General features: G+C 46.2%; 1 protein-coding gene across 1 annotated transcript in view; it reads left to right on the top strand.

Moving 5' to 3' along the window:
• Positions 1-18083, top strand: part of neb (nebulin) — a 109993-nt gene that overhangs the window by 56146 nt on the left and 35764 nt on the right. Inside the window, exons 94-111 of the mRNA XM_079218401.1 lie at positions 458-565; positions 651-758; positions 1182-1286; positions 1381-1485; positions 1564-1662; positions 2110-2214; positions 3029-3133; positions 3229-3333; positions 3443-3547; positions 4215-4319; positions 4425-4529; positions 5146-5250; positions 6144-6248; positions 6804-6905; positions 10575-10676; positions 10759-10866; positions 10951-11055; positions 17759-17863. Of these exons, the coding sequence (XP_079074527.1) occupies positions 458-565; positions 651-758; positions 1182-1286; positions 1381-1485; positions 1564-1662; positions 2110-2214; positions 3029-3133; positions 3229-3333; positions 3443-3547; positions 4215-4319; positions 4425-4529; positions 5146-5250; positions 6144-6248; positions 6804-6905; positions 10575-10676; positions 10759-10866; positions 10951-11055; positions 17759-17863 (1887 nt within the window). The remainder of the gene's footprint in view (positions 1-457; positions 566-650; positions 759-1181; positions 1287-1380; positions 1486-1563; positions 1663-2109; positions 2215-3028; positions 3134-3228; positions 3334-3442; positions 3548-4214; positions 4320-4424; positions 4530-5145; positions 5251-6143; positions 6249-6803; positions 6906-10574; positions 10677-10758; positions 10867-10950; positions 11056-17758; positions 17864-18083) is intronic.

The following is an 18083-nucleotide window of genomic DNA, read 5'->3' as shown; positions in this document are numbered from 1 at the left end:
AAAGGGTGAATCTCTGCAACCACGAGGGCTGTTTGAATAATGTTGGTGTTATAATAAAAGAGTATAATGTGAGTTGTGTGTTCGGATGTGCAAACATCAGTATATTTGTTACTGGTTATGAGTAAATGAAGACATGAATTATACAGTTTTTATAGCAATATCTGCCCATATGGGCTCCAGTTTTCAAGTTAAAGGAAGATTATATATATATATATATATAAGACATATATATTTGGCACATCAACACAAGACACTGTCTCAGCCCATGATTGTGATTTTTGCTCCACTTAAGACTTAAATATTGTTTGTGAGCTGAAACTTAATAAAGACAATAACCTGAAACGATAATGATGTCTTCGGACAGAACCGGTCTTTGGAGTCTCGGCGTCCTTTCAAGGTGTTTTCAAACACCTCTTGACTCTGCCACCCTCTCACCTGGTCCTCTTTCCTCTCCCAGAACTGGTACAAGGAGGCCAACAAGAACCACATGCCCACCGGCTACTCCCTCCCACACGACACGCCCCTCATCAAGCAGGCCAAGCTGAACAGCGTCGTCACCAGCTACGTGAGTAAACACTGCTGCTTGTCTCTGGAGGTTTCTTTTCTTTGTTTTGGTCTTACTGAACCATGTTGTGCTTTTATTTGTGCAGGTGAAGTACAAGGAAGCCTACGAGATGATGAAGGCGAAGGCCTACACTCTTCACCCAGAGGGCGTCAACTTCGTCAACTCCAGAAAGGCCAACAAGATCACCAACAACGTAAGATTATGATGCGTTCAGGCTCCGTGACAATGAGTACTGGCTGAAGGTAAATGAAAACGTTCTCGTGATGCATTCAGGCTCCGCTCCGTGACAATGAGTACTAGCTGAAGGTAAATGAAAACGTTCTCGTGATGCATTCAGGCTCCGCTCCGTGACAATGAGTACTAGCTGAAGGTAAATGATAACGTTCTCATGATGCGTTCAGGTGTAATCTAGTAAAATGTAGTGTTGGTGATAAACTAGAATAAATCCAGATGTTTTCACATGAATATAATAATCAATTATCAATAATTAGTATTGGCTACAAAAATATGTAATCATTGCTCTAAAAGTTATACTACATTTTTCTTTTTCTCATATGTTTCTTTCTTCCTTCCTTCCTTCCTCCCTCCCTCCCTCCCTCCCTCCTTCCCTCCACAGCGGCTGTACCGGGAGGACTACCACAAGCAGAAGGACAAGATCCACACGACCTACGACACTCCGGACATCCGCCAAGTGAAGATGAACCAGACGCACCTGAGTGACGTATGGACCCGCCGCCGCACACCTGCAGTCCTCACTCGTTGCTTTAGTCCCCCGCGGCTCCATGAGCAGTTTCTTTGTCTCCTCTCGTTCCCAGCTGTGCTACAGAGAGAAGTACTACAGCAGCAGAGGCCAGCTGATCTCCCTGCCCATCACGCCCCAGCTCATGCACTGCTACCACGTCAACGAGATCACCAGCGAGGTGAAGACACGCCCACCGACCCCTCGAGCTGCAGCTCTCAAGATGTCGCTTCACGTCCTGTATCTGTTTGTTTCCTAGCTGAAATACAAAGAGGACCTGACGTGGCTGAGAGGACTCGGCTGCTTCCTGTACGACACGCCGGAGATGATCCACGTCCGCAACATCAACAAGCAGCGGGTACGTGTGCTAGTGGAAGGGTTAGTGGAGGAGGGTCCTCCTTACTACCGTTACTCTGCTATACTACGTTATTATAAACAGTTAACTACCGTTACTCTGCTATACTACGTTATTATAAACAGTTAACTACTGTTACTCTGCTATTCTACGTTATTATAAACAGTTAACTACTGTTACTCTGCTATACTACGTTATTATAAACAGTTAAATACTGTTACTCTGCTATACTACGTTATTATAAACAGTTAACTACTGTTACTCTGCTATACTACGTTATTATAAACAGTTAACTACTGTTACTCTGTTATACTACGTTATTATAAACAGTTAACTACTGTTACTCTGCTATACTACGTTATTATAAGCGGTGCCGGGGTGAAGTGTGAACCCCGCGTCGTGACTTCCTGCCGTGGCGTCACGAGCCTGCGTGTACTTCCTGTCTGGCAGGTCACGTACCCGGTGGAGGCCAAGAAGAACCTGGCCAACTTCTCCGTGGTCCTGGACACGCCCGAGTACAAGCGGGTCACCGAGCTGAAGACGCACATGAGCAGCGTGAGTCACCCGCCGCTTTAAGACTCATAACATTGTTTTATTGTGTTTAATATGCTGTTCGTTGGAGGATTTTATTCTGTTTTATATTCATTTGAATGAACTAATTTTGGCTCTAGACTTTTTTTTCTTTTCCTCTGTGTTTGAGTCGTCGTAGGAACCCCAAATGAATTCCAATACTTGTGTTTATTGTATGTATTTGTTCAGCAAAGTCTTGGGAAAAAAATGTATATCTGCAAAAAAATCACTTTTAAAAGATATTTGGATCATAACTGTGAACATCCAGCACGATATGAGCAAGATTTCCCAAAAATGCCTCCTGGAGCGGTCACCGAGTTTTTAAAACTGTATTCTGGTTCCCTAACAACAGCCCACATACTAATAAGACACGCACACTGTTTTTAAAGGGTTAATGGGTTACATTTGGGAGCAGTTTAATTTGAGTGTAACCCAAAATAATCTGTAGCTGTTCATGAATTAAAAGGTTTTGGTTCACTTTGTAAGATGAGAACAAACAAGTGTTTAATTGTAGAAAAGAAACGCTGGATTTGTCGTAATTTTTTTTCTTTCTTTAAACTGAAAACTCTGACAAACGAAACACGTTTTAAACGGTCATAAATAATCACCGTCAGCGTCACGACTTCCTAATAAAGGAAACAATGCTTTTACTGTGACGCTGCAGCAGCAGATCCTGTAGTTTATGCTGCACATAGGCAGTAGTTTGTGTCTCTGCAGACGTTTATTCCGGTGGTTTGTGATCTGTTTGTGATCTGTTTGTGATCTGTTTGTGATCTGTGTTCTGCTCGTCTCCCTGCAGCTGATCTACAAAGCCCAGAGCAAGCAGGACCAGTCCAAGGTCTCCACCACCGTGGACTCCGTGGACATCCTGAGAGCCAAGTGGGCCCAGCAGCTGACTAACAACGTAAGTTCAGAAGCTCCGCCCCCTCCCCGAGAGCGTCAATCACAGCGATTGTTCCCCCGCTCGTGATCTCATCCTCATCATTCTTGTCTCCACAGTTCCAGTACACCAACGTGGCCAGCAAGGAGAGGTCTCACTTCACTCCAGAAATGGAAACTCCAAACATGGGCCACGCGAGAAGAATGAAAGTGGTCTGCAGCGACGTGAGTCTTCCTCGTCTTCCTCTTTCCTCCTCAAAGTACAATGCATAAATAATAATGTGTAAACAATGAAACTCCTCTGACGTGTTTCTCACGTTGTTTCTTCCCGTAGAACAAATACAAAGACCAGTACGAGAAGATGAAGCACAGGTACACCGCCATCGCCGACACGCCTCTGCTGGTCCGGGCCAAGAAGGCCTACCTCCAGTCCAGTGACGTGAGTCTCACTCATTCATATTCATGTCTAATAAACCTCCAGTCCAGTGACGTGAGTCTCACTCATTCATATTCATGTCTAATAAACCTCCAGTCCAGTGACGTGAGTCTCACTCATTCATATTCATGTCTAATAAACCTCCAGTCCAGTGACGTGAGTCTCACTCATTCATATTCATGTCTAATAAACCTCCAGTCCAGTGACGTGAGTCTCACTCATTCATATTCATGTCTAATAAACCTCTAGTCTAGTGACGTGAGTCTCACTCATTCATATTCATGTCTAATAAACCTCCAGTCCAGTGACGTGAGTCTCACTCATTCATATTCATGTCTAATAAACCTCCAGTCCAGTGACGTGAGTCTCACTCATTCATATTCATGTCTAATAAACCTCCAGTCCAGTGACGTGAGTCTCACTCATTCATATTCATGTCTAATAAACCTCCAGTCCAGTGACGTGAGTCTCACTCATTCATATATTTGTTTTTCTCTTTTGACATTATGTTTGTTTATATGCAAAAAAAAGATTGAATGATCTTTGAGTAGAATCTGCTTTGGTGTAACACAGTAAGAAAGAAATTAATAACAACAAGTGAATAACTAAACGTGTGTGTGTGTGTGTGTGTGTGTGTGTGTGTGTGTGTGTGTGTGTGTGCGCTCTGCAGCTGCGCTACAAAGAGACCTTCGAGCTCGCTAAGGGCCACTACCACACGGTGAAGGACGCCCTGGACATCACGTACCACCGCAGGGTCACCGACGACATCAGCGAGGTCAGCGGCCCGTTCACCACCTGTGTTCCTCACACTGAGACGATGCTGACCAAACATTTAAGAGTTGTCAGCGTTCTTACTGCTCTTCTTCTTCCTCTTCCTCAGGTCAAGTACAGAGAGAAGTACATAAACTCTCTGGGAACCTGGAAGTCCATCCCCGACCGCCCCGAGTTCTTCTACAGCAAGATAGCCAACGACAACGTCAGCAACGTGAGTCCCTGCGTGTACATGTTCACCCGCAGTAGACACATAGTTATATTCCGTCAACTTCGGGTTATAAGCCTCTACTTTTTTCCTCAACTTTGACCCGTGCGGTTTAAATGTCCGTGCAGCTAATTTGTGGATTTATCTGATTCTAAATTTAGCAGCAGTTGCAGAGACAGAGCGAGCTAGCAGCGACCTAGCGACCTAACAGCAATCTAGCGTGCTAGCAGCGACCTAGCAGCAAGCTAGCAGCGACCTAGCAGCAAGCTAGTACCCTAGCAGCGACCGTGGAGCGACCTAGCAGCAAGCTAGCAGCAAGCTAGAATCTAGCAGCGAGCTAGCAGCGATCTAGCAGCGACCGTGGAGCGACCTAGCAGCAAGCTAGCAGCAAGCTAGAATCTAGCAGCGACCTAGCAGCGATCTAGCAGCGACCTAGCAGCGATCTAGCAGCGAGCTTGCGCCAGATGCTGCCGGCTGCAGCAGCTACAGCAGCTTATAAACTGCCGCGGCTTGTTTATGAAATAAATATGACTTGTTTGTTTTATTTAGTATATGCGGCTTATAAAAGGCATTTTACGATATATATATATATATAATGTAATGTTTAATGCTAATCTTGCAGGTGAAGTACAAGGAGGACCTGGAGTGGCTGAAGGGAATCGGCTGCTTCGTGTGGGACACGCCGGATCTGGTTATGGCCGAGAAGAACAAGGCGCTGTACAGCGAGGTGAGTTCAGGGTCAACAATCATCTGAGGAAACCTTGTTGTTGTTGTTTTTATTTCATATGATAGATAATACCACCTGTGACGTCTAACATGTATTTTACGATCAGTGTATCTGCACCGTATCGGCCGCCTTCAGCAAACCACGATTACCAGGAGCCCACATTCTGAATATGTGCAGTAAATAAAATAGATATTAGGTTTCAGGGTCCTTGCTCAAGAAAATGAAGTGTTTTTTATATAAAATTATGATATTTTACACCATTTTGGTTTCACTATAACCCCAAAAGCTTAAAGACTGAACGTGAAATTTTATTACATTTATCATCTGAACATTTAATTCTTCTGGAAAAGTTCTCTCTGTAAAATCATATTCTGCCATAGTAAACTTTAATAATAACTTTATTTATGTGGCACCTTTTAAAAACAGAGTTTACTTTAACAGACAAAGCTAATAAATATAACAACAGCTGATACAACAGTTCAATGGATGAAACAATAAAAACAAACTTAGAAATAAAATAAATTATTAAAGTAAAGCAGTAAAAAACAAGGACGGGGACCGATGTTAAATTATTATTTTGTATTATTTAGCTCAGTAGTATTCAGTCACAAAGCTATAAACACAACATTTACACAAATAATGCAGCAGGTTATGCAAACAAGTAACAAATAAAAGTGAGTAGTATTCCTATAAATATATTTTGATTAGGCATTAATTTAGCCTGCATCATATCTCATATAAAAGTCCCAGTTCTTATTAAATGTTAGATCCTTTTCCACAACAAAGACGTCTTGGACAGCTTCCTGTTTGTAATGTTTCCATGCAGGTTATGAATATGAAGAGTTATGAGAGAGGTAGTATGCAACACTAACTCGTTCCTCTCCCGCTAACAGAGAGTCTACAAAGCCTCCTTCGAGAAGAACAGAGGAAACTTCAAGTACAGCTGCGACACGCCGTTCTTCCAGGCGGCCAAATACGCCTCCACGCTCATCAACAACGTGAGTCTTCATTTACTCTCCCTTCAGTAGGAACTCTAATCACACTATCGGACTCTCAGCTCGGAGGTAAACGCCTGAGAATTCATCGTATTGTTATTATCATGTTTATTGACTATATATTTATATGTAATGTGTATTACCTGCTCTTGTTCTAGGTGACCGTAATGCCTCGTGTATGAAAATGTGTCTAATGTTCTCTGTATCAACTTGTTTCAGCGCTGGAGGAAGTACTCCGATGCTTTACTTCAGTAGAAGTAGAAATACCACAGTTTAAAAGTACTTTGTGACGCGTAAAAGTATTGCGTGTTGTTGTTGTGTACTATGGTAGAAAAGAAGTATGCGCTGGTACTGCATCAATTCACATGAGCATATTATGTGTTTTTCATCAAATGTAGTGAAGGAACCTCATGTGGCAGAGTAGAAATACAAAGTAGCAGAACATGTAAATACTCTTATGCTTCAAGTACTTTAGTGAATGTACTTTTCTGGACCCGTGACTCGTGCACTTTTCTGTCTGGACGTTTGTGTTTAACAACCTTCTGACGTTCTGAGCAGAGATCCTACAGAGACAATTATGAGAAAACCAAGGATAAGTTCACCATAACTACCGAGGACCCTAGATACATTCTGGCCAAAGAGAACCGCAAGATGAGCCAGGTAAACGTCCTCCCTCTCACGCCGGGTACCGACCAGCCCGCCTCCCCCTGCTACGCCCCAGACCTCCTCAGACCTCCTCAGGCCTCCTGCACCGTGCATGAGGTCAATGCATGAGGTCAACGCATGAGGTCGTCGCATGACGGAGCTGCCGGCGCGACTTTTGTTCTTTTCTAGGTCGCCACTCAAACAGCAGCTGGACGGTTTGAGTGAGCAGGACGCTCCTTCATCTGTGCCGCCAGGGAGACGGTTCCTACCAAGGAGCCCCGACCTTTGGTTACTTTAAGGGGCAGATGTGAAGCTTAATGGTGGGAGGGGGTTGTATCTTATTATTTGGGCTAGAAAACATCTGGCGGGCCGAATATTCACTCATTAATTTGATTAACACCAACCTATTTTTAGGCCCTTTCCTCTAAAATGTCGTCCCCAAACTAAAAAGGGTGTATCTCTGCAACCACTAGGGCTGTTTGAATAATGTTGGTGTTATAATAAAAGGTACACATGTGAGATGTAGTTCAGATGTGTAAATATCAGTCTATATGTTACTGGTTAAGAGTAAATGAAGATGACACACAGAAACAAATTAAAAGGTTTCAGGTCCGCCCATAAAAACATCACTTTCAGGATGATTATTTCTTTGAAATGATGCAGCTGTAAGGTCCAACTCTAACCCAAATCATACACAATATGTGAACATTCTCTAACCCAAATCATACACAATATGTGAACATTCTCTAACCCAAATCATACACAATATGTGAACATTCTCTAACCCAAATCATACACAATATGTGAACATTCTCTAACCCAAATCATACACAATATGTGAACATTCTCTAACCCAAATCATAACTCAATATGTGAACATTCTCTAACCCAAATCATAGCTCAATATGTGAACATTCTCTAACCCAAATCATAACTCAATATGTGAACATTCTTTAACCCAAATCATAGCTCAATATGTGAACATTCTCTAACCCAAATCATAACTCAATATGTGAACATTCTCTAACCCAAATCATAGCTCAATATGTGAACATTCTCTAACCCAAATCATAACTCAATATGTGAACATTCTCTAACCCAAATCATAACTCAATATGTGAACATTCTCTAACCCAAATCATAACTCAATATGTGAACATTCTCTAACCCAAATCATAACTCAATATGTGAACATTCTCTAACCCAAATCATAGCTCAATATGTGAACATTCTCTAACCCAAATCATAACACAATATGTGAACATTCTCTAACCCAAATCATAACTCAATATGTGAACATTCTCTAACCCAAATCATAACTCAATATGTGAACATTCTCTAACCTAAATCATAGCACAATATGTGAACATTCTCTAACCCAAATCATAACTCAATATGTGAACATTCTCTAACCCAAATCATAACTCAATATGTGAACATTCTCTAACCCAAATCATAACTCAATATGTGAACATTCTCTAACCCAAATCATAACTCAATATGTCAAACATTCTCTAACCCAAATCATAACTCAATATGTGAACATTCTCTAACCTAAATCATAGCTCAATATGTGAACATTCTCTAACCCAAATCATACACAATATGTGAACATTCTCTAACCCAAATCATAGCTCAATATGTGAACATTCTCTAACCCAAATCATAACACAATATGTGAACATTCTCTCTGCAAAGGTTGACTTTGATAAAGTGAAGCAGAACAAAGTTAGAGAGGGTTTAGAACAGAGAACATTCAGGCCAGGTCTCAATAATTTGCATTTTTATTTACAGTTTTATATAACAATCACTCAGTCTTATTAGGGGGGATTTGTTTTTAAAAGGTTAAATGAAGCTTATTAGGTGATGAATGCCATCCAGAGTCATGATCCTGTGATCTCATGATCTTATGGTCTACGTCCCTCTGAAGGCACAGATGAGGACAAACAGCTGCTCCGTCACACTCGGTCCTCCCAGTGTCACTGCTGTTTTATTTCCAAGTGTCCTCAACTCTGGCATGCTTTGTGTGTGTGTGTGTGTGTGTGTGTGTGTCGTTGTGTGAACAGGCGAGGTATATATCCAAAGCAAAGGCTCTGCTAAAGACCGGTTGCAATGAGTTCCACCGCCCCGACATCCTCACCGCCCTTTACCAGACCATTCAGAGCAGTAAGGTAAACGGCCCCGCAGGGGAGGCGACCTGCAACCAGCCGTGTGATCACATGGTCACATGGTCACATGGTCACATGTTCATCATCCCGTGGAAACTACTTCCCCTCCATTTAACTTCCACACATTCCACCTTCCTCTCCATGTGAACCCATCCACCGTCACCGTTCCCTTCACTCTTTAACATCCGCAGCCGCTGAAAAGTAGATTTATCTTCTTATTGTAGTCGTATAAATGTAAAGTATTGTTAGAACAGGTGCGAGTCCCTCAGCTGTTTGATTGGTCGAAGGCTAAAAAGGCAAAACGCCAACAAAGCAGAATAGTTCATTAGATAAAAACAAAGAGTTTTGAATCTTTTTAAATATCTTCTGACGTTCTGGAGTTATTGGAAATAATAATCAGTGAAGTCTTCTTCTTCTTCTTCTTCTTCTTTTGTAAAATCTCTATTTGACGCTGAGCACAGGTACCGGTTTTAAACGAATAGACGTGCAAAAAAAAAGAGATTGATTTAAAATATGTGGACGTTGTGAATGAAGCTTGTAACTATTCAGTACTTGTAGTTTACTCGTCCTAAAATGCAGACGGGTGCAGAGACTGAAGATATTTTTATCTCTACGTCGGTCACTATTTGGTTCATATTTACATTTACTTCCATTCAAATAAATACAGAAGCATTTAAAAGTGTTTAAAGCAACCTGGATGATCAGGAGTCACAACTTTAAAAACACTTTGCAAAAGAAAATGTAAATATTTTCCACCACGCTGACATATTTATTTACACTACAGTTTATGAAAGTCAGTTCTAGTGTTTTTCTATTTATAATCAGAGAGCTGAGAGCTTCAAGTCAAATCCCAACATGTTTGTGTCTTTACACATTTCTAAAACACGTGTGCAGATGTGACAATAAAAAAAAAGAAGCATTTAATTCCCGTCGGTTTTGCCTCCTCTTGAGTGACCTGACCTCAGGTCCAGCAGCTCAAGATGCACCGCTGGTCCCCGAGAGCTCGTCTTCGTCTTCATCTTCATCTTCATCTGGACAAATGAATCCCTCCATGTTCATGCATGTTTCATAAAGCATGCTTTCTCCTACGTATGCATGGCACCACTTCACTTGTTTCACATACTGCATCATACGTTTGTTTGCCATTTTTTATTGTACATTTTCATTAAATTATGTATTTTTATTCTTATTCACTATATTGTTTATGGTCAAGCACCGAGCCGCGTTCCTGGTGTGTGACGTGTTTGGCAATAAACTGTTTGTGAAGATCACATAATTAATGTTAGTCAACTGCTTATAATAGTTTTATAATAACAGAGAACTATCCAAGAAAAAGCAAATGGAAAACTAAATAATAGTTTGATATTTCGTAATAACAAGTCAGATGAGGACTCCTCGTCTTTTCTGGAGTAAATCCAACATCTCTTTTTGAGAATCCCGTCTCCCTTTTTCATGGATGGTTTGAGTTGTTTCAGTCCTTCTGTGAGCGGCGCTAACTTCCCGTGTCCGTCCTCAGTGGAAGTACCGGGAGCAGTACGAGCGCGCCAAGGACAAGTTCACCTCGGTGCTGGAGACGCCCGAGTACGAGGCCCACAAGCGCAGCAAGAAGATCACAGACGTGAGCTTTAACCTGCTTCAGAGGTGACGTGTCGATGAAGCGCTGCGTTCCTCCTGACCGCGTGCCGGTGATCTCTCCTCAGATCGTCTACAAGATGGAGCACAACAAGACCAAGGCCAAGGGCTACACGCTGCCCTACGACACGCCGCACCAGCAGCACATGAAGCGGGTCAAGGACATCACCAGCAATGTAGGAGCGGCCGCTGCAGCTTTCATCACGGGGGGCGTCAGGTGTTCAGGTGTTCAGGTGTTTGATGTGTGTTTCTTCTTGCAGCTGAAGTACAGAGAAGTGTACGAGAAGAGCAAAGCCCAGATCAACATCGACCCCGAGGCCCATGAGATCCGAGCCGCCAGGGAGGCCTACAAGAACATCAGCAACGTGAGTCTGGAGGGGCGGGCGCCAAGAGGAACGCCATGAGGAACTCCACACCTGAGAACACTCCTGACCTCACACACACCTGAGAACACTCCTGACCTCACACACCTGAGAACACTCCTGACCTCACACACACCTGAGAACACTCCTGACATCACACACCTGAGAACACTCCTGACCTCACACACCTGAGAACACTCCTGACCTCGCACACACCTGAGAACACTCCTGACCTCACACACACCTGAGAACACTCCTGACCTCACACACACCTGAGAACACTCCTGACCTCACACACTCCTGAGAACACTCCTGACCTCACACACTCCTGAGAACACTCATGACCTCACACACCTGAGAACACTCCTGACCTCACACACACCTGAGAACACTCCTGACCTCACACACACCTGAGAACACTCCTGACCTCACACACACCTGAGAACACTCCTGACCTCACACACACCTGAGAACACTCCTGACCTCACACACCTGAGAACACTCCTGACCTCGCACACACCTGAGAACACTCCTGACCTCGCACACACCTGAGAACACTCCTGACCTCACACACACCTGAGAACACTCCTGACCTCACACACCTGAGAACACTCCTGACCTCACACACACCTGAGAACACTCCTGACCTCACACACACCTGAGAACACTCCTGACCTCACACACACCTGAGAACACTCCTGACCTCGCACACCTGAGAACACTTATGACCTCACACACCTGAGAACACTCCTGACCTCACACACACCTGAGAACACTCCTGACCTCACACACCTGAGAACACTCCTGACCTCACACACACCTGAGAACACTCCTGACCTCACACACACCTGAGAACACTCCTGACCTCACACACCTGAGAACACTCCTGACCTCACACACACCTGAGAACACTCATGACCTCACACACACCTGAGAACACTCATGACCTCACACACCTGAGAACACTCCTGACCTCACACACACCTGAGAACACTCCTGACCTCACACACCTGAGAACACTCCTGACCTCACACACACCTGAGAACACTCATGACCTCACACACACCTGAGAACACTCATGACCTCACACACCTGAGAACACTCCTGACCTCACACACACCTGAGAACACTCCTGACCTCACACACACCTGAGAACACTCCTGACCTCACACACACCTGAGAACACTCCTGACCTCACACACCTGAGAACACTCATGACCTCACACACCTGAGAACACTCATGACCTCACACACCTGAGAACACTCCTGACCTCACACACACCTGAGAACACTCATGACCTCACACACACCTGAGAACACTCATGACCTCACACACCTGAGAACACTCCTGACCTCACACACCTGAGAACACTCCTGACCTCACACACACCTGAGAACACTCATGACCTCACACACACCTGAGAACACTCCTGACCTCACACACCTGAGAACACTCCTGACCTCACACACACCTGAGAACACTCCTGACCTCACACACTTGAGAACACTCCTGACCTCACACACCTGAGAACACTCCTGACCTCACACACACCTGAGAACACTCCTGACCTCACACACACCTGAGAACACTCCTGACCTCGCACACCTGAGAACACTTATGACCTCACACACCTGAGAACACTCCTGACCTCACACACCTGAGAACACTCCTGACCTCACACACACCTGAGAACACTCATGACCTCACACACACCTGAGAACACTCCTGACCTCACACACCTGAGAACACTCATGACCTCACACACCTGAGAACACTCATGACCTCACACACCTGAGAACACTCCTGACCTCACACACACCTGAGAACACTCATGACCTCACACACACCTGAGAACACTCATGACCTCACACACCTGAGAACACTCCTGACCTCACACACCTGAGAACACTCCTGACCTCACACACACCTGAGAACACTCATGACCTCACACACACCTGAGAACACTCCTGACCTCACACACCTGAGAACACTCCTGACCTCACACACCTGAGAACACTCCTGACCTCACACACACCTGAGAACACTCCTGACCTCACACACACCTGAGAACACTCCTGACCTCACACACACCTGAGAACACTCCTGACCTCACACACACCTGAGAACACTCCTGACCTCACACACCTGAGAACACTCCTGACCTCACACACCTGAGAACACTCCTGACCTCACACACACCTGAGAACACTCCTGACCTCACACACACCTGAGAACACTCCTGACCTCGCACACCTGAGAACACTTATGACCTCACACACCTGAGAACACTCCTGACCTCACACACACCTGAGAACACTCCTGACCTCACACACCTGAGAACACTCCTGACCTCACACACACCTGAGAACACTCATGACCTCACACACACCTGAGAACACTCATGACCTCACACACACCTGAGAACACTCATGACCTCACACACCTGAGAACACTCCTGACCTCACACACACCTGAGAACACTCCTGACCTCACACACACCTGAGAACACTCCTGACCTCACACACACCTGAGAACACTCCTGACCTCACACACCTGAGAACACTCATGACCTCACACACCTGAGAACACTCATGACCTCACACACCTGAGAACACTCCTGACCTCACACACACCTGAGAACACTCATGACCTCACACACACCTGAGAACACTCATGACCTCACACACCTGAGAACACTCCTGACCTCACACACCTGAGAACACTCCTGACCTCACACACACCTGAGAACACTCATGACCTCACACACACCTGAGAACACTCCTGACCTCACACACCTGAGAACACTCATGACCTCACACACACCTGAGAACACTCCTGACCTCACACACACCTGAGAACACTCCTGACCTCACACACACCTGAGAACACTCCTGACCTCACACACCTGAGAACACTCCTGACCTCACACACCTGAGAACACTCCTGACCTCACACACCTGAGAACACTCCTGACCTCACACACACCTGAGAACACTCCTGACCTCACACACCTGAGAACACTCCTGACCTCACACACCTGAGAACACTCATGACCTCACACACCTGAGAACACTCATGACCTCACACACCTGAGAACACTCCTGACCTCACACACACCTGAGAACACTCATGACCTCACACACACCTGAGAACACTCATGACCTCACACACCTGAGAACACTCCTGACCTCACACACCTGAGAACACTCCTGACCTCACACACACCTGAGAACACTCATGACCTCACACACACCTGAGAACACTCCTGACCTCACACACCTGAGAACACTCCTGACCTCACACACCTGAGAACACTCCTGACCTCACACACACCTGAGAACACTCCTGACCTCACACACACCTGAGAACACTCCTGACCTCACACACACCTGAGAACACTCCTGACCTCACACACACCTGAGAACACTCCTGACCTCACACACCTGAGAACACTCCTGACCTCACACACCTGAGAACACTCCTGACCTCACACACACCTGAGAACACTCCTGACCTCACACACACCTGAGAACACTCCTGACCTCGCACACCTGAGAACACTTATGACCTCACACACCTGAGAACACTCCTGACCTCACACACACCTGAGAACACTCCTGACCTCACACACCTGAGAACACTCCTGACCTCACACACACCTGAGAACACTCATGACCTCACACACACCTGAGAACACTCATGACCTCACACACACCTGAGAACACTCATGACCTCACACACCTGAGAACACTCCTGACCTCACACACACCTGAGAACACTCCTGACCTCACACACACCTGAGAACACTCCTGACCTCACACACACCTGAGAACACTCCTGACCTCACACACCTGAGAACACTCATGACCTCACACACCTGAGAACACTCATGACCTCACACACCTGAGAACACTCCTGACCTCACACACACCTGAGAACACTCCTGACCTCACACACACCTGAGAACACTCATGACCTCACACACCTGAGAACACTCCTGACCTCACACACCTGAGAACACTCCTGACCTCACACACACCTGAGAACACTCATGACCTCACACACACCTGAGAACACTCCTGACCTCACACACCTGAGAACACTCATGACCTCACACACACCTGAGAACACTCCTGACCTCACACACACCTGAGAACACTCCTGACCTCACACACACCTGAGAACACTCCTGACCTCACACACCTGAGAACACTCCTGACCTCACACACCTGAGAACACTCCTGACCTCACACACCTGAGAACACTCCTGACCTCACACACACCTGAGAACACTCCTGACCTCACACACCTGAGAACACTCCTGACCTCACACACACCTGAGAACACTCCTGACCTCACACACACCTGAGAACACTCCTGACCTCACACACACCTGAGAACACTCCTGACCTCACACACACCTGAGAACACTCCTGACCTCACACACACCTGAGAACACTCCTGACCTCACACACCTGAGAACACTCCTGACCTCACACACCTGAGAACACTCCTGACCTCACACACACCTGAGAACACTCCTGACCTCACACACACCTGAGAACACTCCTGACCTCGCACACCTGAGAACACTTATGACCTCACACACCTGAGAACACTCCTGACCTCACACACACCTGAGAACACTCCTGACCTCACACACCTGAGAACACTCCTGACCTCACACACACCTGAGAACACTCATGACCTCACACACACCTGAGAACACTCATGACCTCACACACACCTGAGAACACTCATGACCTCACACACCTGAGAACACTCCTGACCTCACACACACCTGAGAACACTCCTGACCTCACACACACCTGAGAACACTCCTGACCTCACACACACCTGAGAACACTCCTGACCTCACACACACCTGAGAACACTCATGACCTCACACACACCTGAGAACACTCATGACCTCACACACCTGAGAACACTCCTGACCTCACACACCTGAGAACACTCCTGACCTCACACACACCTGAGAACACTCATGACCTCACACACACCTGAGAACACTCCTGACCTCACACACCTGAGAACACTCATGACCTCACACACACCTGAGAACACTCCTGACCTCACACACACCTGAGAACACTCCTGACCTCACACACCTGAGAACACTCCTGACCTCACACACCTGAGAACACTCCTGACCTCACACACCTGAGAACACTCCTGACCTCACACACACCTGAGAACACTCCTGACCTCACACACCTGAGAACACTCCTGACCTCACACACACCTGAGAACACTCCTGACCTCACACACACCTGAGAACACTCCTGACCTCACACACACCTGAGAACACTCCTGACCTCACACACACCTGAGAACACTCCTGACCTCACACACACCTGAGAACACTCCTGACCTCACACACACCTGAGAACACTCCTGACCTCACACACACCTGAGAACACTCCTGACCTCACACACACCTGAGAACACTCCTGACCTCACACACCTGAGAACACTCCTGACCTCACACACACCTGAGAACACTCCTGACCTCACACACACCTGAGAACACTCCTGACCTCGCACACCTGAGAACACTTATGACCTCACACACACCTGAGAACACTCCTGACCTCACACACACCTGAGAACACTCCTGACCTCACACACACCTGAGAACACTCCTGACCTCGCACACCTGAGAACACTTATGACCTCACACACCTGAGAACACTCCTGACCTCACACACACCTGAGAACACTCCTGACCTCACACACCTGAGAACACTCCTGACCTCACACACACCTGAGAACACTCATGACCTCACACACACCTGAGAACACTCATGACCTCACACACACCTGAGAACACTCATGACCTCACACACCTGAGAACACTCCTGACCTCACACACACCTGAGAACACTCCTGACCTCACACACACCTGAGAACACTCCTGACCTCACACACACCTGAGAACACTCCTGACCTCACACACACCTGAGAACACTCATGACCTCACACACACCTGAGAACACTCATGACCTCACACACCTGAGAACACTCCTGACCTCACACACCTGAGAACACTCCTGACCTCACACACACCTGAGAACACTCATGACCTCACACACACCTGAGAACACTCCTGACCTCACACACCTGAGAACACTCATGACCTCACACACACCTGAGAACACTCCTGACCTCACACACACCTGAGAACACTCCTGACCTCACACACACCTGAGAACACTCCTGACCTCACACACCTGAGAACACTCCTGACCTCACACACCTGAGAACACTCCTGACCTCACACACCTGAGAACACTCCTGACCTCACACACACCTGAGAACACTCCTGACCTCACACACCTGAGAACACTCCTGACCTCACACACACCTGAGAACACTCCTGACCTCACACACACCTGAGAACACTCCTGACCTCACACACACCTGAGAACACTCCTGACCTCACACACACCTGAGAACACTCCTGACCTCACACACACCTGAGAACACTCCTGACCTCACACACCTGAGAACACTCCTGACCTCACACACACCTGAGAACACTCCTGACCTCACACACACCTGAGAACACTCCTGACCTCACACACACCTGAGAACACTCCTGACCTCACACACACCTGAGAACACTCCTGACCTCACACACCTGAGAACTCATTGTTCTCATTATTATTGTTTCATTGTTTCCAGCTGACCTACAGGAAGAAGTATCAGGCCACCAAGGACAAGTGGATCTGGACGGCAGACAGACCCGACTTCCTCAACGCCGCTAAGAGCTCCCTGCAGCAGAGCGATGTGAGTCTTCTTCTTCTTCTTCTTCTTCTTCTTCTTCTTCTTCTTCTTCTTCTTCTTCTTCTTCTTCTTCTTCTTCTGTAAAAGCAGGAACGAGAGCAGAATTTCATCACCCTGGGAACTTATGGCAAAACTAGATTAGTATGAAATGATTTGTGCTTTATGTCTGACAAGATGAATGAACAGTAAAGGACCTGGTCAGAACGTATTTGAGTTGTTATGC

This window comes from Taurulus bubalis, assembly GCF_910589615.1.
Source record: "Taurulus bubalis genome assembly, chromosome: 1".
Taxonomy (NCBI): domain Eukaryota; kingdom Metazoa; phylum Chordata; class Actinopteri; order Perciformes; family Cottidae; genus Taurulus; species Taurulus bubalis.
The sequence above is the reverse complement of the archived record's forward strand: the minus strand, read 5'-3'. Positions and strand labels throughout refer to the sequence as shown.